The sequence below is a fragment of the Hoplias malabaricus genome, chromosome 18 (genome assembly GCF_029633855.1).
Source record: "Hoplias malabaricus isolate fHopMal1 chromosome 18, fHopMal1.hap1, whole genome shotgun sequence".
Lineage (NCBI taxonomy): Eukaryota > Metazoa > Chordata > Actinopteri > Characiformes > Erythrinidae > Hoplias > Hoplias malabaricus.
The window spans coordinates 5,728,506-5,753,464 of record NC_089817.1 but is presented as its reverse complement, the minus strand read 5'-3'; the positions used below and the strand labels follow the sequence as shown (position 1 = coordinate 5,753,464).

The window sequence follows — 24,959 nt, the reverse complement described above, 5'->3', positions numbered from 1 at the left end:
CGTTTTACACGCCGTACCCTTCAGATACTCGCGTTTTGACTTAAAGTCAAAGCAGACCATGCTTTCTGGAGGAGTTTACACTGTTTAAGGTTAGTAAGTACATAAACAGACTCTTTAAATTCCAGTTAATGCTGTGAGGAGGGTCTTTCTCAGGGACACTCTCTGTTCACCTGACCTTAAAGCTGCAGACAGTAATGATAGGGGTTTAGCATCGAGCTTCTGTATCAACATAGATACACTATTGTCATTTTTACTGAAAATGTTGCTTTAAAGAAGCTAATCTCTGTGTTCTTATTTGTTTTCCGTGATCTCCACACTTAACATTTGCGTGTGTCTTTGTACCAAATTAATCATCATTCACGTATACAGGAGTATTTTTCAAATTAAACACAGCATGGGTTTTTCCAATCACTCTTTATCCCTCAGAATTAAACATGCTGATTTGGTTACTGTGTCCTTGAGACTGATCTAAGCAAATGACGTCTGTCCTGATTTGGCTGACCTGTACTGTTTCATTCAATAATAATTGAATAAGATGAATAAGTATATATAAAAATGCCCTGATTTGTGACATCACAAGTAGAGTGGATTCAAAACAGGTCGTTCTTGCAGCATTGTTTTGTATGTTTTGAAACAGTAAGGTTTTTTTAAAATGTAAAGTACCTCATGGTACTGGCTTGTAACTAATTCACTCACACATACACTTACTCACTCTCACTCATTCATTACTGTGGAACAAAAAATACTCCATTAGAGGAACTAATTAGTTTTTAACAGAAATGACACCTACAGTTCTAGTTCTTTTGAAAATGTGAGGACGGTTCAGTCATTATGTTGGCTCTTTAAAATGTAATTTATTGCCTTATCCCAGTGGGCAATGCATGGTATACATCCAGGGAGGAACCCAGGGGGCGTCATTATAATTAGAAGCAGCTTTACAACATTACTGATGCCCACACCCTATCACCCCCTTGTGCCAGTGGTTTGTTCTTTCATTCATTCATTCATTATCTGTAAGCACTTATTCAGTTCAGGGTCACGGTGTGACTGTCTGTGAGGAGTGTGGTGTGTTCTCCCTGTGTCGGCGTGGGTTTCCTCCGGGTGACTGTCTGTGAGGAGTGTGGTGTGTTCTCTCTGTGTCTGCGTGGGTTTCCTTCGGGTGACTGTCTGTGAGGAGTGTGGTGTGTTCTCTCTGTGTCTGTGTGGGTTTCGTCCAACGGTCCAAAAACACATGTTGGTAGGTGGATTGGCAACTTAACAGTGTCCCTAGGTGTGAGTGTGTGATTGAATGTGTGAGTGTGTGTTGCCCTGTGAAGGACTGGCGTCCCCTCCAGGGTGTATTCCCGCCTTGCGCCCAATGATTCCAGGTAGGCTCTGGACCCACCGCGACCCTGAACTGGATAAGTGGTCACAGATAATGAATGGATGTATGAGCTGACAGCATTTTTGGGGAAACGCTTCTAACAATCTGAAAATTTGCAGCATTTTTTATTACATTTAACACATTTTTACCACAAGGAAAGTGAAAATTGTTCATGTTTCGAATTTATAATTAGCAGAAATGGATTACCTCCCCAAAAGAGGCCGCACTGTGGAAAACGTTTCCCAGGTGGGATATATGTAGTCTTCTGCTGAGGAATGTAAGCTCCTCGGCTGAAGCTGCTCTTGCTTCTGTTGTGATATTATGTCTGAGACCCTCCTACTGCAGCACTTACCTCCACAACCACTTGGATACTAATTGTGTCATCTTTTAGAGTTACTACAAACACTTCTTTCATGAAGCCATCTCTCACAATCAGGGTACACCAGCTGCCCTCGGCTCGTCCAGAATAAATCAGTCAGAGAAGTGTGGAGTCTCACAGACCACCTGTGCAACAGTTTTTCCGCTTCGCTTGCACTCTAAAAGCTGCCATCATCCCCTGCTCTGTCTTCTCCTCTTGTCTCGCGTAGGTGGCTAGAGTTGCCAAAGTCATGCTTTTCAGGTTTGATCTTCCCATAACCATAACAGCTGCGGCTTTCATCGTCACTGCCACACGCCACCGTCGAGGCCTGATAAGAATCGTTTGTTTTGGGGGCAGCCGCCTTGCCGTCTGACTGCCACTGACACTGGAACATGGCAACTGTGAAAACACACGGAGACTTGACCCGTCACTCTTGAGACAATAAACAAGGCTTTATTTTGGCTAGAGTGATACCCCACACTTAAACACGGCCAAGAGCTAGTGCTAGAGGAAGAGCTGGTGGGATCATTTGTGACTACTGTTTAATTGAATTGAAATAATTGAAAATCTCTTTGATTTGTAGAGCACATTATATAGCTTAAGTTGCCACAAAGCAGCAGTCTGAGCCCAGAAAGGGCACCGCAGATGCAACAGTCATTTACATTAGGGCTGTGCCATATCGTATCGTTTGCAATAATATCGCAAAACATTTTTTTGTGATTATTATGATATTCTGACTTATCTAATGACATCATGAAGTTACACATAACATGGCATACTTTCATTAGGTGAGTCAATTAAGCACAGCGACAGTTGCGGTGAAAATTTGCTCCAAAACATGAGTGACTTCAGTCGTGTGGAGCTGGTTTGGATAAAAGATATCAATATTCCCTATATATTTTATACAATGTTAGAACCTTGGTATTTTACGGTTGTTTATGAAATAAGCAAATTTTTACACATTTATTTGTTGTTCCTTCTGAAAGTTTGAAATTGTTAGATTTGTATGAAAATGTTATATAATAAAAATAATTGAAATATAAAATGAATGGGTTCAGAGCCTACCTGGAATCATTGGGTGCAAGGCGGGAATACACCCTGAAGGGGGCGCCAGTCCTTCACAGGGCAACACACAGTCAAACATTCACACCTACGGACACTTTTGAGTCGCCAATCCACCTACCAGCGTGTGTTTTTGGACTGTGGGAGGAAACCGGAGCACCCGGAGGAAACGCAGACACAGAGAGAACACACCACACTCCTCACAGACAGTCACCCGGAGGAAACCCACACGGACACAGGGAGAACACACCACACTCCTCACAGACAGTCACCCGGAGGAAACCCACACGGACACAGGGAGAACACACCACACTCCTCACAGACAGTCACCCGGAGGAAACCCACGCAGGCACATGGAGAACACACCACACTCCTCACAGACAGTCACCCGGAGGAAACCCACGCAGACACAGGGAGAACACACCACACTCCTCACAGACAGTCACCCAGAGGAAACCCACGCAGACACAGGGAGAACACACCACACTCCTCACAGACAGTCACCCGAAGGAAACCCACACAGACACAGGGAGAACACACCACACTCCTCACAGACAGGCACCCGGAGGAAGCCCACGCAGACACAGGGAGAACACACCACACTCCTCACAGACAGGCACCCGGAGGAAACCCACGCAGACACAGAGAACACACCACACTCCTCACAGACAGTCACCTGGAGCGGGAATCGAACCCACAACCTCCAGGTCCCTGGAGCTGTGTGACTGCGACACCTACCTGCTGCGCCACCGTGCCGCCCTAAATACATTATTAATTTAATCTAATTAATATTAATGTGTCGTTTATCTTGTTTGCGATATTGTGTTCTGGAATTTAATAAAAGTATTTTTCTGTATTTTTTCATATCGCCAAATATATCGTTATTGCCAAAGTACACTGAAATATCATGATGTTATTATAGGGCCATATCGCCCACCCCTACTTTACATACACACACATGTTAGAGATTTGTCTTTGCTTAAAGGATTTAGGCTGAGGTTAATTTACATTTACTGAAGTACTTAAGTGCTGAAACTAAAGCTGAAATTTAAATTTTTCTGAACAGATTTTACGACTCTCACATCATAGGGGAACACTTAATGCCAAAATTCACTTTGCAAATGGCCGCAGGCCTATTTTTTTTGTCCAAAATCAGCATATCCATTTTCTCTGGTGTGCGGTTTGAACACTGAATGTAGTGTGAACATGTTCAGAATGAGTCTAAAGAACAGAATGAATCCCTAAACAGGTCGTGTTTAAAGCTCTGTGTTACAGGGCTTTTTAGGATGTGAGGAACAGAACATTTATGGGTTTTCTCTCCAGTAAAAGATGCATAATAGATTTTGAAGTATCCCATAGTGTTTATATGTAGTAATGAGTTTGATTGATCTCTTTGTAAAGATTCAGACTGGATTTGTGTTTGAGCCTGAACTGATATATTAGCTTCACAAATATCACATGCCCCCTGGTGGTGAGAACAAATATGACAATAGTTTGTTGACAAATATGTACAATACATGTCCACTTCCACCTTAACAGCTTGTATTTTCTCCACAGATTTCTTTGCCAATAGAATCTTTGGAGCTGTAGCACGTTAATTTAAGGTGAGATGTGGAGATCTGGAGTGATGGGTCTCGACACAGTACCAGAACTCATCACCTGACATAAAAACCTGACTTCCCTGATGCTCTGGCAGTTGAAAAAACAGCAGAATGAGATTTTCTTACACTGTATTATCCTTTTAAGGCACAGTTTGGTTTTTTTTTTCAAATTAGTATCTTCCTTTTTCCTCTCTTATTTTTAACACAGATATGGCTTGTAGTCGTCTAGGCCTGCTGCGGCCAGTGCTCTCCTTCATAAGAAGCCCCCTTCCCATCAGCACGAGACTGCCTCCTCTCCTCCAACATGGCTGCCCTCATGCTGAGGTCTCCCCACCTTGTTATGTCCGCCATTACGCCACAAAGAAAAGTAAAGGTTAGTGTAGCACCTGTATCACTCATCTCTCCCTAAGCCACAACACACACAGACCATTTCAAAGGGTCTGCTCATAAGGGCGGGGGTGGGTCTGCCTTCTGTTCTTTGAAAAATCCCTCTTCTCCAGTGTAGTGCTTGCTTAGGTTCAGTGGAGTGGCCCTTTAGAGTCCATACTAGAGGATGAGGAATTCCTCTTGTGTCTTGCTTTCATATGTAATAGCAATGATAACCTACCAGCATGCTGGCCAGTCCTTTCATTTCTCTCTCTCTCTCTCTCTCTCTCTCTCTTTCTCTCTCTTTCTCTCTCTCTCTCTTTTGAAGCCAATAGCGGTCATGTTTAATCCCAGCTCTGTCTCCACCACAGTGAAAGCAAAGGGGCAGACGGCCAAATTGAACATCAATGCTGCACTGGTGGAGGACATCATCAGTCTGGAGGAAGTGAAGGAAGAATTGACTGTTGTCCTGACCGCGCTGAAAGACGACTTCAGCCGTAACCTGGGCATCCGAACCTCACCAGGTCAGGATTCAGCTCCTTCACATAAACAAACTAGGCATTATTTCTCAAATGTATTGGAGACTCCAGTCAAGCCCATCATCCTTGAAAATCGTTGTCCTGTGTTTATCCTTCTCCTACCTTAATTGTCCTACATTTTTTACCTTAAACACCAAGGGTCTTAAAGACAAAGACACAAGGGTCGCTCCACAGTAAGCTCTGTAAAGCCAGAATAAAGACAAAAAATAATGTACTACCGCTACAGTCTAAACATTTCAAAGGCCGTTGATATCATTGTGTGTATCTGTCGTTACCGCTACATCATTAATACTCATACTCATTAGAAATGTGGTGTTTATAGGCTCTGTTTTGTGGTGGAGGCTGTATTTAGGATTCAATCCAAAGCTCAGGATCAATTAAAAGCATTTAAACACTGTCTCGCATCCAAATTAAGCCCAGCATCTATTTGTCTACAAGGTTATCAAGGGTTATAGGGTTATATTAGGTTAAAGGAACATTGTGTTGCCTTGTTCTCCCTGAGGGTCACTACACAAAGATCCATCCTTGGATCCATTCTGTCCCTGACCATTGTTCCGTGAGGTGGGAACACTTCGCCTGTTTGTGCTCCTGCTTCCTCAAATACATCCAGGTCAGACCTGTTCAGCTCAGATCAGCCCATCATTGATTGCAAGGTTGAGGTTATTACAGGGCTGGGAGGTGTGCCAGTGTGTCACATGATGTGGACTTTGACATGTCATTAATACTATGATCAATTTAACCTATTAGCGTATGATAAACCAACATACAAGTAGATAGATTGATATATTGATTGTATATTCATTCATTCATTCATTCATTCATTATCTGTAACCCTTATCCAATTCAGGGTCACGGTGGGTCCAGAGCCTACCTGGAATCATTGGGCGCAAGGCGGGAATACACCCTGGAGGGGGCGCCAGTCCTTCACAGGGCAACACACACACACACACATTCACTCACACACTCACACCTACGGACACTTTTGGGTCACCAATCCACCTACCAACGTGTGTTTTTGGACTGCAGGAGGAAACCCACGCAGACACAGGGAGAACACACCACACTCCTCACAGACAGTCACCCGGAGTGGGAATCGAACCCACAACCTCCAGGTCCCTGGAGCTGTCTGACTGCGCCACCGTGCCGCCCTGATTGTATATTATTACAGCAAATATGGTAATAATCACAATTAAATAAAATACAACAATAGTGTATAAAGTTCAAAAGGGCAACACAGTGGCACAACAGGTGTCGTTGCTATCAGACCGCTCAGGGGTCCTCGACCTATGTGTTCAAACCCCACAGTTTCCTCCCACAATCCAAATACACATAGGCTATTCCAAACTGTCCACAGGTGTGACTGTGTGAGTGTGTGTTGCCTTGTGATGGACTTGTGCTCTGTCCAAGGTGTGTTTTGTCTTGTGCCAATTGATTCCAGGCAAGTTCCGGACCCCTTTGACCCTGAACAGGACAAAGTAGTTACAGATAATAAATAAAAGAATGAATATAAATTGTAGTTAAAATTGCTCCTCCCTCATTCTCTCCTCTGCTCCTCAGTCTCTTTCTCTCCTCCGTGAGTCTGTGGCAGAAGGACTTAGACCTGTCAGGCGCGTGAGCCGGAGGAGAAGTCGGCCTAGTGTGACATCATTTTTTAAAATGGAGAACGATGGTCATCTGGGCCTCATTACAGCGTGTGTTTTTGTTGTGGAGGAGGGGCAGGGCCACCTTCACTTTGGGATGGAGGTGGCGGAGAAGCGGATTAATGTGCTGACCCGGTGTCTGGGTGAGAGGCATGGATGTTGGCCTGTGGTTTAGACTGCTATGAGATGCCATGCTTGCGCGCTCTCTCTCTCTCTCTCTCATGGCTTCTCTTCTTCCCTCTCTGGACAGCGGTAATGCATATGGGCCCCCAGACAAATGACTCTTTGAAGGACAACATCTCTCTTCTGGTTCGTTTATATTCTTCCATTCTTGGAGTTCAGCACAGATATGAACCCTTGGCTTCCACACAGCATCTCATTCTGACCCTGCCCTGTTTACATGGACACATACATAATGAAGCCCATTAAAATGATCAAGGCCTTTAACTTTGGCAAAGCTGAAGCACAAACTCAAGATTTCTAGAACTGGAGTTTAACTACACAAGCCCTGCTCATGAATGCAATCATTTTGTAATGCTATAAATATATAGTAAATTTACAGTTTGTTTCTCTTTAAGAAAGTCACTGGTATGTGTGTGGCGTCATGGTGGCGCAGCAGGTAGTGTCATAGTCACACAGCACCCGATTCCCGCTCTGGGTGACTGTTTGTGAGGAGTGTGGGTGTGTTCTCCCTGTGTCTGTGTGGGTGTGTTCTCACTGTGTCTGTGTGGGTTTCCTCCGGGTGACTGTCTGTGAGGAGTGTGGTGTGTTCTCCCTGTGTCTGCATGGGTTTCCTCCGGGTGACTGTCTGTGAGGAGTGTGGTGTGTTCTCCCTGTGTCTGCGTGGGTTTCCTCCGGGTGACTGTCTGTGAGGAGTGTGGTGTGTTCTCCCTGTGTCTGCGTGGGTTTCCTCCGGGTGACTGTCTGTGAGGAGTGTGGTGTGTTCTCCCTGTGTCTGCGTGGGTTTCCTCCGGGTGACTGTCTGTGAGGAGTGTGGTGTGTTCTCCCTGTGTCTGTGTGGGTTTCCTCCGGGTGACTGTCTGTGAGGAGTGTGGTGTGTTCTCCCTGTGTCTGCGTGGGTTTCCTCCGGGTGCCTGTCTGTGAGGAGTGTGGTGTGTTCTCCCTGTGTCTGCGTGGGTTTCCTCCGGGTGCCTGTCTGTGAGGAGTGTGGTGTGTTCTCCCTGTGTCTGCGTGGGTTTCCTCCGGGTGCCTGTCTGTGAGGAGTGTGGTGTGTTCTCCCTGTGTCTGCGTGGGTTTCCTCCGGGTGCCTGTCTGTGAGGAGTGTGGTGTGTTCTCCCTGTGTCTGCGTGGGTTTCCTCCGGGTGCCTGTCTGTGAGGAGTGTGGTGTTTTCTCCCTGTGTCTGTAACCCACCGCGACCCTGAGCTGGATAAGGGTTACAGATAATGAATGAATGGTATGTATGTTAAAGATCACTATATTCAGACTGATCAGATTAATCTTAGTTAATGTGAAGTGTCTGGTTGAGATGCTAAGCAGACTGTTACAGGGTGAAAACTACATGAATTGCCCAACCTCATAACAGTTGATACAAAGGAGCACATTTGTGGAAAGAACTTGTAAGAATCACTAGCGCTGAAAGGGGGAACCCATGAATTGGAGAATGATGGGATATGTTATCAGAGAATACTCTGTTTATCTGAATGCTAAGTGACCTTTGGGCTCTTCTGATGGAGAGGGCAGGAGATGGAGGCATGACCAGGAAGAACTCAATTGGTTAATAGCCTCCTGGTTGATCCTCATCGTTTTTGTAATGGAGGAAACGGCAGTATGTAGCACTGAAGCGTTAGCAGATGTGAGAGGGGCCAGGTAACACACACACACACACACACACACACACAACCCCACACACACACACACACACACACACACACAGATAGGGACTTGAGACGCAGTCTTTTAGGGGCATGTCCAGTCATTATCCAAAACCGGCAGCCAAAGATTTTGCTCATTGTCGGGGCACGCGCTGTCCCTAATGACAGAATGGAAGTTTGGTTCTTTTTAAGCCACATCTGCTCTATTAAAGCTGTCGGCTGATTGGACTGGCTCTGAGTGCAGTTCGCAAATGGTGTAATTTTTTTCTTCGTTAAATCATTCCAGGTATTACCATTAAGGCGCGAGTTAAGAAAATGGTACAAATATGGACATGTTCTCCTCAGCTCCATGCGGAAAGACGACAGCTGACTCTTGAAAAGATGAAAGTGGAGAAGAAGAATAGTCGATTGCTGCGTCTCGACAACGCTCCGCCCTAAGGGATGGAGAGCGAGAGTTAGAAAGGAAGACTGAGAGAGAGAGAGAAGGGGGGATGTGATGGACAGACAGATAATGAGGTAAAACAGGAGAGAGAAAGAGAAGGAGAGCAGAGGGGTGTGAGGGAAGGCAGACCAGGGGAGGAAACGTGTTGGGCTGAAATCTTTGGTTCTCCGTCTTGAGAAGGAGCAGAGCGAGGAGGTGAACTGCTCACCTCCCCAGAGGAGAGAGGGAGAGAACGAGAGTCTGTCATGCTCCATGTAGTCGCCTCTTTACCTGATTTTTCCTTATATGTTCAATTTGAAGAGGAAAGTAAAACAACAACAGGCAGAAAAACCCCTGCAAAAAGTATACTCACCATCTATACGTGACCATAGACATTTTGTGAACAGTAAAATCACTGTTTTTTGCATTTGATGAAATTCACGAGGACCGTGTGGAGATTTGAATTATTTTCAAAAACGTATGGTATTTTGATATAATTGTCCTCATCTTTATTTATTTATTTATTATTTGGTCTTGTGTTGCTTCAAGTTTTACTACTAAATGCAAATGTCTGTACATTCATTCATTCATTCATTATCTGTAACCGCTTATCCAAGTCAGGGTCACGGTGGGTGCAGAGCCTACCTGGAATCATTGGGCGCAAGGCGGGAATACACCCTGGAGGGGGCGCCAGTCCTTCACAGAGCAACAGACACGCACACACACACACATTCACTCACACACTCACATGTGTTTTTGGAATGTGGGAGGAAACCGGAGCACCCTGAGGAAACCCACGCAGACACAGAGAGAACACACCACACTCCTCACAGACAGTCACCCGGAGTAAACCCACGCAGACACAGAGAGAACACAACACACTCCTCACAGACAGTCACCCGGAGGAAACCCACGCAGACACAGGGAGAACACACCACACTCCTCACAGACAGTCACCCGGAGGAAACCCACGCAGACACAGGGAGAACACACCACACTCCTCACAGACAGTCACCCGGAGGAAACCCACGCAGACACAGGGAGAACACACCACACTCCTCACAGACAGTCACCCGGAGGAAACCCACGCAGACACAGGGAGAACACACCACACTCCTCACAGACAGTCACCCGGAGGAAACCCACGCAGACACAGGGAGAACACACCACACTCCTCACAGACAGTCACCCGGAGCGGGACTCGAACCCACAACTTCCAGGCCCCTGGAGCTGTGTGACTGCGACACTAACCTGCTGCGCCACCGTGCCACCCCTGGGGTATACAAATACGTTTTAAAATAGAGTAACATACTATAATTGTAATTCAGCATTCAAAAATACTTCCGCTTTTTTGTCATTTTAATGTAACTGTGGTGTAGTATTAAAAATGATGATTAGCATTTTATTCAATAAAAATAACAAAAAAATTAAGTAGTTAAGAATTTATTCATCACTGCATTCGAGTTCCATCAGGAAAAAGAGCTACAAAAGCACGTGTATAGATTTGTTCTGTTCTTGAGGATAATAATGTATCCAAATGTATGTGTGAGTTTTGATTTAGACGATTTGAATGTGGTGATTTCTGTGTGAATATAGCGTGTTAATACTCAGAATTTAGGGGGTTTTACTGTTCCAGTACAGAATGCATTGATTTTGAAACCCTTTTATAAATCTTAGACTCAGTCACCTATTTTAATAACAAAAAGATTTATGTTTTTATCTCGGGCCAAAATGAAATTCTGACTCCTTTTCAAACATACTTAGACCATGTTGTCTACAGGTGCGCTGGACCACATCACGGTGACCACCAAGGACGGGAAATTCCCTCTCAACCAGCTGGGCCAAATCTCCATGAAATCTCCGCAGCTCATAGTGGTCAACATGACCAGCTACCCAGAGGTGACCACACCGAATCCCAACACACTGAGAAATCAGCCCCCCGTCGAAGGTTTATTACTATCTCTGCACTGTGGGATGTGAACAGTTGCTGCGTGCGAGTGTAAAATGCGCATCTCACACACACAGAGGCACGCACACTCTCCGGCCCTGCTGTGTAACTTGAGTGTAGTGGAGCCAGTCCAGCGTGGTTTGGGGAAAATTGATTGATCGTAGAGGGGAAGCCCTTTGTTCTCTGAGAGTGATTGAAGCAGCAGCCAACAGGCTGACAGAGATCAGGAAATGACCGCACACTGCCCTCTACAGCACAGACCTGCCTTAATACATGCTCTATCCAGTACATGCTCTCTCTCTCTCTCTCTCACACACACACAAACAAACATGTTGTAATACAGCATCAGAACCTGGGGTCATACACATGTCCTGCTTGTATTAAGATGCATGTAAGAATTGTACAGTAGAATTTAGAATTTTTTTTGTTCTGCCCTCTTTGTGCCCCTCTCCCTATTTCTTTAACTTATCCACCGTAGTTTTTCCTGTCTCTGATGTCCTCTCTCTGTTGTTATTAATGAGAGCAGTTTACTGCCTGATGCGTAGATAAGTCTGTAAGAGAGATTAATGCTCTTTCCTTTTGGCTTATAGCTTCCTAGTGTTTGAGGGTCTAGTTTCAGTCTGTGGCCCGACTCCACAGTTCCAGCTCTTCACTACAGAGGTTTATTAAAGGAATAGTTTGGCAAAAAAAGCAAATTTGCAGGTTTTTCCGTATACCTAACGTCTGTAGGCCAAAACACGAGAGCTAATGTAGCTTTAAAAATGGATATAAATGGACATAAGCGCATGGAAAAACAAATCTGTATCTTTAGTTTTGTCTGGATATTTTTTTTCCATGTTTGGATGGTAGTGTGTCATACAGTTTCACATCAAAATGCACCAGAAACGAAGCCTAATTGATATTACCATTACCTTTTTGGAAACATCTGGCTTCCTATTCATCACCTTTAAACGAACGATAATACACAGAACGAATCTGCTCATAATTTAGGCATGAATTCTACGCACGACTGCTCATAATACCCTTCAGAAGTGTGTGTGGTGTCACCGTAACTCACCATTACCTAACAGAACCAGCAATAAAACAAAAAACCCAACAGCAGTGAGGTGACTGCCCCTGGCCCGAAAGCAAACAGCTTTATAATTATTCTAATCCATTACGCGCGCCTCGGCCAGAGAGGCCATTGTTTTGCAGTCATTCATTAAAGATCTGGAGAAGGTGCAGTTTTTCTGAGAAAGCCCAGTGGCTGTTGTGTGGAGTTGCTCGGAGCGAGTCTGTGTGGTATCCACACTCATTAGGGACGTGTTTTCTTTAGCTCTGCTCTTCTCGGGCCGCCTTTGAACTTGCGTCGAGTTTTTAATCAAAAGCCTGTCACTATTTTTAAGATGTTAACCAAAGCCAGGGTCTTTTCTTGTTGTTTACTTCTATTCTTTTTACTGTTAGAGGTGGAGGTGCAGGAGGAAAATAATGATGTAGAAATGCAGTGAGCGTTTGGGAGAGACATACCACCATCTCAACGTATTATCAACGTTTTCACCGTGCCTTTATTGTAGTTTATAATCTTTAATTTTGCACTGAAGCTATGAACAACACATTAATAGAACGGCATCCCTAGGGATATTTACAGTTAAAAAAGTGGAAATACAAAATACATCTTTACGTTTTGCTAGAACAGAACCTGAGAAGTTTATTACGCTCGATATAAAATATTATTATCATCGATTCCGCTCCATTTTCAGTGGTAACACCAGAGAATAGCTGATCCCAAACTAATCCCTTAGGATCCCCACCTGGTCTTGCCATTCATTGTCTTGTAAACTAATGCACACCACCTTCAGTATCACTCTGATAAAGTGAATTGCTGAGGGCACTGTGTGTTCTCCTCGGTGGGTTTGTAGCAAGGAGCCCCCCCCCCTGCAGGTCGTCAGAGGTCAACGTCCTGTCGTGCTTGCCCCTCAGCTCTTTCCCAGAGGAGTGTTTGCTGACAGTGCCCTCCGGCACTTCCACAGCTCACACATACACACACCCTCACCCTGTACACACCCCTCTCTTCGGAGATGTTGCCCCCTTGGCTTTAGATCTAAAGACCAGGCTGCTGGTACTGGTGGGCTGAGGGTGCATAAGGGTTAGAGGAGGAAGCAAAATCGTAGGCCGCAGAACCTCAAACGATGGACACAAACTCGTAGATATTTTTCAGAAATTAGCAAAGGTTGAGTTAAGCTTTGAGTGCGGTTTTTCGGAGATGGTGGTCTGCTACGGGCTTTGCGTGGTTGTTATTGTTCAAGTTTAGATTTGGAATAGTGTATGGGTTTATAGAGTATATAGGTTTATTGGTGAATAGAGAAGAGTGAAAATGGTTTGCTGCAGGTACAGCAGCATGCTCAGCTGGCTGTCATTATCCCATATGTGTTTGTTTGTGTGTGTGTGTGTGTGTGTGTGTCCTCAGGCAACAGCAGCAGCCACTCTTGCTCTACAGGAGAGCAGCATGAAGCTGAACCCAGAGGTTGAGGGCAACATCATCAGAGTCCCCATTCCCAAGTGAGCGACCACAGCCTCGGGCATAGGCTCAGCAAAGCACTTTCACCTCTAACACCATTACTGACCCCTCTCTCTCTCTCTCTCTCTCTCTCTCCTTCATTTCTGCCTGTCACAAGTTTGGGGACCTCTTGCTTTCATTGAATATTTTTTTAAAAACAAAGGCAAAGTTTTCTTAACATAAAACGACATGAGGTTTTAGGACTCAAAGTTATTTCCTTTCTATGAAGGAATTTGCCTACAATTCCACAGCATTCTAGAATTAAAATCACAGAACCAGGGCGTCTCCACTGGGGTTAAAAACAGACAGGGCTCGCTGCTTTTCATTGCACTTTTGGGGGGGAAAAACGAAAGCTTGAAAACTTATTTTCAAATCCGTTATATGGTTGTGTCCCCAAACTTTTAAAAGACAGCACACAGTTCCAATTCAATTCAGTTATCAGCTCCAGTCATTTACTGTGTGTGTATTTATGAGAATGCAGGTTTTAATCAGTTGGATGTGGTCAGGGAAAACTGTTTCTGGCCAGATGTTTTTCTAACTTTGATTTATCTCCTTTCGTTTCTTAGTGTTAGTTTGGGAAGCTACACCGCAGATTACAGTAAACAGTTTGAGGTCTAAAAGATTATAAGTCAGTGGTGATATTTAACGTTTAACATGGCGCATAAAAGTAAATCCCGAGGCATTAGTGTATCCCGGTTTATTCACCACCAATCTCCCTTTGGCCTCCGGTTTCTGACCACTCCTGCCCTCTCCTGCCAAGCAAAATAGCCCCACGTCTTTGCCTTTATTCCGCACACCACAAGCCAGGCTGATTACGAAGGCTGGTGGAGCTGTGGTGCTGTGGCGGCTGCAGGTGCTCGTCTGGCAGCGACGTGGCGAGGGGCCGGACGCCATCCGGCCGCAATCAGCACCGACTCCTCGCACACATTTACATATCTAAAGAGAGCGGCAGGCTTGATTGGCTCAGAATCACTAATTACACACATTGTTTGCAGTAAACAGACACTGCACTTGGACTGTTTGCAAATGGCTCATAGCAAAATGCCAATTAAAAAGGGTGGGGGAGTGTAGGGGGCAGACTTCCACACACACCGGGAATTAGTAAAGACATACTTTTTAGTTTGGTATTTGCTCCCGTCACCGTTTGTCTTTAAAGAGACAGGAAAGAAGAAGCATCTGGTTTTGAGCTGCAACTCAGACTCAACTCCTGGCTGATTTTGAAACAACGTAACTTTTTATTTCCTTATTTTATTTCGGTCTGGACAATGATGGAAGCAAATACGAGCCGTTTTCCATTTCAATCCTCTCTGGCAGGGAATTTCTTATAGCGTAAACGTCAGAAAGGCTTCTTTATGTGTGTCCTTTATTTGAAACGACCGGTCTGTTGGTCTCAGTTCATTCGGTTTAATTTCAAGACAGAAATGACTGGATTTTCATGATTTAAGCTGGAGTTTTTTTGCGTACTGAGGCTAAGGTTAAGGTTATGTATTTATATTTATTTAATTACGATACGTGACAGAAGCGTGTTCTTATAATCCGATGTGTTTCTGACAGAGTAACTCGGGAGCACAGAGAGAACTTGGCCAAACTGGCCAAGCAGTTCAGCAACAAGGCAAAGGATTCCGTGAGGAGGGTCCGCTCTAACGCTTTGACACAGGTGAAGAAGGCCAAGGAAGGCGTCTCTGAAGACACCATCCGCTTGATAGAGAAACAGGTAAAATCTTAGGATGAATATGTTTTTTTTTCTGGGTAGAAATGCGGACAATATCCATAATCCACACTTGACCTGAGTTAAATAATGATGTACTGTCAAAGTTCCCAAAAAAAGGATGTGTAGAAATACAAATGGAGTGGAATTATTTTCCTACTGAGTACATCCTTAAGCAGAGAAACAGAGTTTGGATACTTTGTGGCCTAAAATAAAATATAAAAGCTTTAAATTTGGACCCAGTACCCAGTCATATCAACATTACCAAAACATAAAAATGTATAATGAATATCGAAATGAATTAGTGATGGAATGTTAATGGCTAAATTGTAACTGTATATTACTGAAAATACTCAAATTTCCCTCATTACATTACCTTACATTTAATATAAGCTGGTTGCTTGTTCGATTCCCGCTCCGGGTGACTGTCTGTGAGGAGTGTGGTGTGTTCTCCCTGTGTCTGCGTGGGTTTCCTCCGGGTGACTGTCTGTGAGGAGTGTGGTGTGTTCTCCCTGTGTCTGCGTGGGTTTCCTCCGGGTGACTGTCTGTGAGGAGTGTGGTGTGTTCTCCCTGTGTCTGCGTGGGTTTCCTCCGGGTGACTGTCTGTGAGGAGTGTGGTGTGTTCTCCCTGCGTCTGCGTGGGTTTCCTCCGGGTGACTGTCTGTGAGGAGTGTGGTGTGTTCTCTCTGCGTCTGCGTGGGTTTCCTCCGGGTGACTGTGAGGAGTGTGGTGTGTTCTCTCTGTGTCTGAATGGGTTTTCTCCGGGTGACTGTCTGTGAGGAGTGTGGTGTGTTCTCCCTGTGTCTGCGTGGGTTTCCTCCGGGTGACTGTCTGTGAGGAGTGTGGTGTGTTCTCCCTGTGTCTGCGTGGGTTTCCTCCGGGTGACTGTCTGTGAGGAGTGTGGTGTGTTCTCCCTGTGTCTGCGTGGGTTTCCTCCGGGTGACTGTCTGTGAGGAGTGTGGTGTGTTCTCCCTGCGTCTGCGTGGGTTTCCTCCGGGTGACTGTGAGGAGTGTGGTGTGTTCTCTCTGTGTCTGAATGGGTTTTCTCCGGGTGACTGTCTGTGAGGAGTGTGGTGTGTTCTCCCTGTGTCTGCTAGGGTTTCCTCCGGGTGACTGTCTGTGAGGAGTGTGGGGTGTTCTTCCTGTGTCTGCGTGGGTTTCCTCCGGGTGACTGTCTGCGAGGAGTGTGGTGTGTTCTTCCTGTGTCTGCGTGGGTTTCCTCCGGGTGACTGTCTGCGAGGAGTGTGGTGTGTTCTCCCTGTGTCTGCGTGGGTTTCCTCCGGGTGACTGTCTGTGAGGAGTGTGATGTGTTCTTCCTGTGTCTGCGTGGGTTTCCTCCGGGTGACTGTCTGTGAGGAGTGTGGTGTGTTCTCCCTGTGTCTGCGTGGGTTTCCTCCGGGTGACTGTCTGTGAGGAGTGTGGTGTGTTCTCCCCGTGTCCGCGTGGGTTTCCTCCGGGTGCTCCGGTTTCCTCCCACAGTCCAAAAACACACGTTGGAAGGTGTATTGGTGACTCAAAGGTGTCTGTAGGTGTGTGTGTGTGTGTGTGTGTGTGTGTGTTGCCCTGTGAAGGACTGGCGCCCCCTCCAGGGTGTATTCCCGCCCTGCGCCCAATGATTCCAGGTAGGCTCTGGACCCACCGCGACCCTGAACTGGATAAGGGTTACAGATAATGAATGAATGAATGGTTGGTTGCTTTTATCCAAAACCACTGCACTTTACCAATTAAGCCACAGAAGCGATAATACACACTTGAATAATGTCACCCGAGATACTGTGTTATAAAAAGTTTTTTATGCTGTCATTTTTATTATTATTTATCTTGTATTTTAACATGGAAATAGAGATACAACTTAAATGAATTTAAATCTATTTTTGTGAAAAGGCCGTTCAGAGAGATGTGGTACAGAGATTGGAAAACAGCTCATTTTGCTGCGGTTCTGATGGTATTCTTTGTCCTTTCATTATCTTTACCAGGTTCAGCAGATGGCAGACAGTTTCACTGCAGACATTGACAAACAGCTGGCCACAAAAACCAAGGAGCTGCTGGGCTGACATCCACAAGACCTTCAAACCTTGACGCCGGTGCCCTGTTAGTTTTGATTATCATGCTTCAGGCTGGAAGCTGTCAGCCATTCCTCATACCTCAAGAAAAGGACACTCAGATATAACCCCAGGAAAAAGAGAAAATATAGCAAGGATGGTGGTGATAAAAAGTGGAGTGTTGAAGGTGGTGTTTGGGTGATGTTTGTGTATTTTTCCCCGTTCATAAACAAATGTTGCCATGGCACGCCAGTGGCTGTTGGCTCCCGCTGTCCTCACTCCTTCAAACAAACAAACGGGAGGACAGATGAAGTTTTAATGTGATTTGGGGGTCCTCCTCCTAATCAGAGCAATGCCACAAGCGCACTGTTTATGTAAGAAAGCACAGCACTGAATGTAAACTCTGTGGTCTGTACAGGATGGTGGAAGTCTCAGAGGATGGTGAGGGAGCACTCTTAATAAGGAACTGCCAATGTTTGATTCACGTTCACAGCCATTGGGCTCAACACGGTCATCCTTTTCTCTTTTTTTTGTGAAGAATAAACCTATAGCTTCCACTACAATGAAATAAAAATTCCGTTTTTTTTATTGACGCCGTTACAGAAAAGTTATTTTACTCAAGTACTTGATAGCATTCTTCTATGTAATGACATGTCACTCTGAGTTTACTTAAGAAGGACCTCTGAGCCAAGTTTAGTACATCATTTAGTTGGAATATCAGTGAAGGAGCTCACTCTTAAACATAATAGACCACAATGCTCTTAAAATTAAGGCGCCCAAGAGGGGCTATTCACAGCATCTAAGAGCCTACAAAGAACAACTCTGCCAGCTGTAATCTTTTAAAGAACCACCCCTTGAAGGTTTCTCTGAGGACTAAACATTGTTTTTTAAACGGCATTGTGTCAAAAACCCTTTGTGGCCTTTCATTTTTAAGACTATCGCAAGCTAACGGTGCTAGCGCTTGCACTGAAAAGCATCATTTTAATGGAGAAAAACACAGGGGTGACTGAATAAACAGAAGTTTAGAGGAGGTAGCCTGCAGACAGAGGCAAGGCACAGGTTCGCGCTGGTCCTTGGGTCCATATGTCAGCAATTTGGGGGCATTGTGTATCTTGGCCTGGACCAGAGGCTCATGATCGATGGTGGGGTGAAAATCCTGAGCCGCTGGCTCGAAAATTGCTTTCAGCTGATAGCTTCATTTCGCTTTACATTTATCAAGCGGATTACTGCGCGTCTCTCTCCGTTTACAGCTGCCATGATGGAGGTGATGGGGATGGCAGTGAGGGGGGAAAGTGGGGGACTAAATGTTTTTTCCTGCCATGTCGTTGAAAATATACATGCATAAATTAGTTCTGTAAACTTTGGACACGATCATGCACTGGTCCAGTGGTGAGGAACTTGTGCTTTGTTTCTCTCTCTCTCTCTCTCTCTCCCCCCCCAAAACCCCACAATGTCAATGGATAAAACCCAAGGTCCACACACTGTTATCAAACCACCTTAAAAACTACACACCTTTTTTTCAGTCAGATTTATGAGAAAGAATAGTACTGATGCACTACTATGAGAATTGTGGGTCAATGTCAATATTCGATATTTGTCATGAATAAAAATATACATGTACAGTGGAACCTCTACTTATGAACTTGATCCGTTCCGTGACCCGGTTCGTATGTGGAAAAGTTTGTTTCTCGAGTCAATTTTCCCCATTTAAAAAAATGGAAAAGAAATAAATGTGTTCCAGCCCCCGCCCCGAAAGTCACCCTTTTGCACTGATATATGTTTACAACACTCTCAAATTAGTAAAAAAATACATGTAGCGTTACTAAAAATAAAAGAGAAATACAGTGGTAACAGTAATAAAAAAGAAATAATAAAGTTGTAAGTGGTTACACATCGCTACCTTGAAGACGTGACGACTGGCTGGAGGAGTAACACAGGCACTGGCTGTATGACGGGAGGTGGGGGGGGGGGGGTGGAATAACGGAGAGTAGGCGGTGAATGTGGGGAGACGAAGCGTAGATACGGCTTAACTTAGCACGAATTTCAGTGTCTGCTATTTACGCTAATGCTAAATTGCTAAAGCTACAATTTGCTAATCTTAAAAGCTCACTCCAGTCTGGGCTCGCTGGGAGACTCGCCTATTGGGGTCAGTGGCCTCCTACAGAAGGATGCACCCAGAGGAAACCCACGCAGACACAGGGAGAACACACCACACTCCTCACAGACAGTCACCTGGAGGAAACCCACGCAGACACAGGGAGAACACACCACACTCCTCACATACAGTCACCTGGAGGAAACCCACGCAGACACAGGGAGAACACACCACACTCCTCACAGACAGTCACCTGGAGGAAACCCACGCAGACACAGAACACACCACACTCCTCACAGACAGTCACCCGGAGGAAACCCACGCAGACACAGAGAGAACACACCACACTCCTCACAGACAGTCACCCGGAGGAAACCCACGCAGACACAGGGAGAACACACCACACTCCTCACAGACAGTCACCCGGAGGAAACCCACGCAGACACAGAGAGAACACACCACACTCCTCACAGTCACCCGGAGGAAACCCACGCAGACACAGGGAGAACACACCACACTCCTCACAGACAGTCACCTGGAGGAAACCCACGCAGACACAGCGAGAACACACCACACTCCTCACAGACAGTCACCCGGAGGAAACCCACGCAGACACAGAGAGAACACACCACACTCCTCACAGACAGTCACCCGGAGCGGGAATCGAACCCACAACCTCCAGGACCCTGGAGCTGTATGACTGCGACACCTACCTGCTGCACCACCGTGCCGCCCTTGTTTTGTTGCATTCTCTTTGAAAATAAAAGGAACCCGAAACTTAGAAGGGGTTCCTCGTACGTTTGGCTATGCAGTGTAGCTCATACATAGCACAGGGTACTTTTTATCTTTTATTTGATGAACATTGTGGTTTTGGACACTCTAATCCTTCTTGAGGACTATTTTTTGTCTCTTCTGAAGAGGAGAAGTACACAATTTCGGACCGGGGCAATTCAGCAGCCTTGGAGTCATTAAGAGGCCTCCCTATGACAAGCACCCAGCTGCATTTCCCCCTCCTTCTTCTTCTTCTTCTTCTTCATCTTCTCTTTCCTTTCTGTAAGGTACAAATGGACTCACCCTTCCCTCTTGCCCTTTCCCCCCTCCCTACCTCCCTCCTCGCCAGTTTTTATGCCTGGTTTATATGCAGATTATTTAGGATAGGATTGCTCTGCATTATTCATCCTCCGGGGCCTTGTGACAATGCGGGCGCACTGACACGGGCTCTGGCACGAGCACTCGTGTGACGGCGGGGTCTCCAGTGAAGAAGAAGAAGCGCGCCATTATTCTGTGGCTCGCGGTGCTGATTACATGCCTCGCACACTCCCCGTGCTCCGGTAGTTATGCCGGGGGGGGGGGGGGGACTTGAGAGCGCGTTTAATCACTTCAGCGGCACAGAGCGTCCTCGCCTCTCGAGAGCGCGAGCCACCCGACGATCCTCATCAAGAATCCAATCAGTTTAGTGTGCGGGAACGCACTTGGGCCGAGACGAGAACCGATTTTCTGCCGGGGGACGCTCACGCCGAAAAGGGCAGGCTCACTGCATATGCAAATGAGGGAGGAAATTAACAGAGGGTTTTTTGAGCTCTGATAGCGACTCAAAGCAGTGGATCATTTGCTTTTCGATTGCATTGTTCGCTTTTTCGTCGATCAGGGCCGAAAGCGAGCGCCCCTTAACGAATTACACACTTTAATCAGCTCCCTCTGTTCCTGAGCAAAATGTGGGTAAGGCCTAAGAGCATTGTGGGTAAAAAGGGGCTGGACTCATTCAGATGCCATAGCATTCAAACTACTGCAATATGAACGCTCCCATTTTGGCAGAAGTACGTAGAAAACTCTGCGTCAGAACACGTACGCCAATGAAAGCTCAAGTAGAAGGAAAAGTAACAACCAGACTGGCATCCAATAGGTTAACCAGTAACACAGTCCCTCTAGAAAACTGAGGGGAACTTTTAAGTACATCCAGCATCTTTATCTGTAGTCCTAGGGCTTGTTTATTAGGTTCTATTCTTTTTGGTTCTCATTCTGAAATAAAATGACAAGGACCTGGAGGTTGTGTGTTCGATTCCCACTCCGGGTGACTGTCTGTGAGGAGTTTGGTGTGTTCTCCCTGTGTCTGTGTGGGTTTCCTCCGGGTGACTGTCTGTGAGGAGTTTGGTGTGTTCTCCCTGTGTCTGTGTGGGTTTCCTCCGGGTGACTGTCTGTGAGAAGTGTGGTGTGTTCTCCCTGTGTCTGTGTGGGTTTCCTCCGGGTGACTGTCTGTGAGAAGTGTGGTGTGTTCTCCCTGTGTCTGTGTGGGTTTCCTCCGGGTGACTGTCTGTGAGGAGTTTGGTGTGTTCTCCCTGTGTCTGTGTGGGTTTCCTCCGGGTGACTGTCTGTGAGAAGTGTGGTGTGTTCTCCCTGTGTCTGTGTGGGTTTCCTCCGGGTGACTGTCTGTGAGGAGTTTGGTGTGTTCTCCCTGTGTCTGTGTGGGTTTCCTCCGGGTGACTGTCTGTGAGAAGTGTGGTGTGTTCTCCCTGTGTCTGCGTGGGTTTCCTCCGGGTGACTGTCTGTGAGGAGTTTGGTGTGTTCTCCCTGTGTCTGTGTGGGTTTCCTCCGGGTGCTCCGGTTTCCTCCCACAGTCCAAAAACACATGTTGGTAGGTGGATTGGTGACTCAAAAAGTGTCCGTAGGTTGGAGTGTGTGTTCCCCTGTGAAGGACTGGCGCCCCCTCCAGGGTGTATTCCCGCCTTGCACCCAATGATTCCAGGTAGGCTCTGGACCCACCGCGACTGAACTGGATAAGGGTTACAGATAATGAATGAATGAATGAACTGTTTTAAATGTGAAGAACTGTTACTATAAAAAAAGGCATGTCATACTAAGCTGCAGATGCAATGTTTTTGTTTGTTTTTAAAGCTGAAGCTCTAACATCTCCCTCCACACTGCTCAGGTGCACGTCATGTACGTCATAAAACAGGCTTCTGCACTAAAATAGTGCATTGTATGTGAGACAATAAAACCGTCTATATTCAATATAAGCTTCACATCCCTGTAACATTTAGTGCACTGTCTGTGTGAAGTGGTCTTCGTTTTATAATCTGCGAAGTGCACTATTATGGTTAGTGCCTTAACATCACAACTGACACCCTGCACGGTTTAGCTGGCTTTAAAAATTCCTGAAAGTGGGTCTGGCTCGGAGTGCTACAGTAAAGGCCCATTCGATCTGTTACAAACTATATGAACCACATTTGCCCCAGATTTTACGACCTAAAGCAATCACTGCCCATCAGGAGTTAAGTCTGGAGTTAAACTGAAATCATCAGAAGAGACAACTCACCACCTCCTTAATTTGAAAGGAACACAACCTCCTAAATCAATCCCAGAATACTCCGAAAAGTAGTCTAAGGGAAGTACACAGAACTGAGTAAATGCGAGTGGCAGAATTATCAGTAATAGACAAACTGATAGACATCATTCTCATCTTTACAGCAGATTCCAATAACTCTGGAGAGCCCTAGTTCCTACCCTTCCTCTCCTACTGGACACGTATTGCACTATTTTGGATGTAGAAGCCACTATTTTCCAGCCGCTGAAGTGTAGGACGTGAAGAGCCTGTGTTCACACATCCAGCTGAACATTGTAATTCTGATTTCTAGAAAAGGCTTTTACTGCAGTGTGCAGCAGCGATGCATTTCGATTTGCTGCGTTTACATTTAATGTAGAATATGGCTCAAGCTGCACTGCCCTTGAAGTAAGCATCTTTTTTTTCTTCTCTTTCTTTAGTCACTGAGGTTGGAGTGGTTAAACTGTGGCATGTTCTCTGGTGATTACCATCACGTTTAGCTTTTATGTCTTCTACCATTTCCCGCCCTTGCCTTGATCCTAAGTGAGTGAAGCACTAGATTCCCCACTGCCACAGCCCTCTCCATCTCACCGTGATCTTATGTGAGGAAGACTGTAATCAACAGCTCCACAGTGAGGAGCATGGAATGTGCTGTTCCTCCACTTTTACAGTGTGTGTGGAAGCTGATAGCAAAAAAAAACACCACTACCGTAGGGTTCTATTCCTGTTGAGCCATGGATCAGTTTGTCACTGCTTCCTGCTGCCACAAAATGAACACATTCATTCATTCATTCATTCATTATCTGTTCAGGTTTGTGCTGAGTCTGGAGCCTACATCACTAGGCGCTAGATCCTACATCACACACACACACAATATAATATATAACAATGGGGAATCAAACCCTAGTCTGTCTGAGCCTACATGGAATCACTGGGTACTAAATAGGAACACAACAACCTTGACAGGGTCAATCAGAGGTTATATCACACACACACACACACACACACACACACACCTGTTCAACACACTGTGTTGTTGGACTGTGGGAGGAAAGTGGAGGATGCAGAGCAATCCCACCCAGACACAGGGACACCCTGGAGCCTTGTAGCAGTGACATTACTGAAGCGACACTGTGTCGCCCCAATCCTGAAATTATATAAATTCAAACACTGTGTAAGGACACAAATATTCCACATTTATTTCTGGAACCAACCACTTTCCCCCTCGTTGCTGCAGTAACACTTCACTGATTTACTCTAACATTTTGGAATATTTACAATTAAGCTTTGATTGTATCCAGCCACATAACATTAGGGAGGTCAGGTTCTGATGGTGGATGATTGGTTCTGAATCAAAACGCCACTCCAACTCCTCCTAAAAGTTATTAGATGATGCTCCATCACTGTACTGGTGCATAGCCCATAGATGAAGAGCTTTATACCCCCCTAGGCCCCTTTGGCTTTGAGCATGGTGATCTTAAGCTCATCTGTGGCTGCTCCAGAGCATGTGTTTCAATCTGTGATTTTTCTATGTGGTTTATACAAGCGGTCTGTACAACGCTGAATACCTGGGTCCATAACAGTGGCACAAAACACTCGTGTCGTATCAGGAGTTTATTTTAGTACAATATAATAAGAGAAATTGTTTTTTGATATCTCAACAAACACTGATGCATTTTATTTTCCAGCGTGATGTTATTAATCAACAGCGCCCTCTATGGGTAACGCATTGCGGTAGGTAACACATTTCAGTGTAGCACCTTGGGCCAGAGTTTTAATGAGGCTTGCAGTGCATGAGAAGCTGGTGTTGCCAAAGGACTATGAGGTTTATGTGATGTCAATGAGATTTATAGGCAGGTTCTTGTGGCGTAAACACCTTTTACATGCGAAGGAAGTGATTTCTTGGTGTTTCTTTTTGCTGTGGAGGATATGCAAGGTCTTTGCATGCACCTGCCTCTGAACAGGAGCTCAGTCTGAGGTAATTTGTGCAGTGCTTTTTACAATAAACAATGCCTTAAAGCAATTTTTCCATGAATCTGATCTCTAATGAACAGCTGTGTTACACAGAGGGTGTGTCTCAATTCCTTGTTGGTTGCCTTGCTCCCTACTGCCTACAAAGGGTGCTGGC

The 24,959-nt window shown here is 45.5% G+C and overlaps 1 protein-coding gene across 2 annotated transcripts; it reads left to right on the top strand.

Annotated features, from left to right (window-relative positions):
• The first annotated feature begins 16 nt into the window (after positions 1 to 16).
• mrrf (mitochondrial ribosome recycling factor) lies at positions 17 to 18,014 on the top strand. 2 transcript variants are annotated; one of them, XM_066651119.1, is made up of 8 exons: positions 17 to 89; positions 4,341 to 4,387; positions 4,593 to 4,757; positions 5,122 to 5,274; positions 10,964 to 11,082; positions 13,578 to 13,669; positions 15,222 to 15,381; positions 17,352 to 18,013. In XM_066651119.1, exons 3-8 carry the CDS (start codon positions 4,595 to 4,597, stop codon positions 17,427 to 17,429), a joined length of 765 nt encoding a protein of 254 aa, XP_066507216.1. In that variant the 5' UTR covers positions 17 to 89; positions 4,341 to 4,387; positions 4,593 to 4,594; the 3' UTR covers positions 17,430 to 18,013. The 2 variants fall into 2 exon arrangements, with proteins under 2 accessions (XP_066507216.1, XP_066507217.1); XM_066651120.1 differs by lacking the exon at positions 4,341 to 4,387 and having other exon boundaries at positions 18 to 89; positions 17,352 to 18,014.
• Positions 18,015 to 24,959: the final 6,945 nt, after the last annotated feature.

Excerpts from the sequence above, each read along its gene's own strand:
- mrrf (XM_066651120.1), top strand. The coding sequence starts at position 4,595 with ATGGCTTGTAGTCGTCTAGGCCTGCTGCGGCCAGTGCTCTCCTTCATA. Across the intron at positions 4,758-5,121 it reads CGCCACAAAGAAAAGTAAAG|TGAAAGCAAAGGGGCAGACG; the intron begins GTTAGTGTAGCA and ends TCTCCACCACAG. Across the intron at positions 5,275-10,963 it reads GGGCATCCGAACCTCACCAG|GTGCGCTGGACCACATCACG; the intron begins GTCAGGATTCAG and ends TGTTGTCTACAG.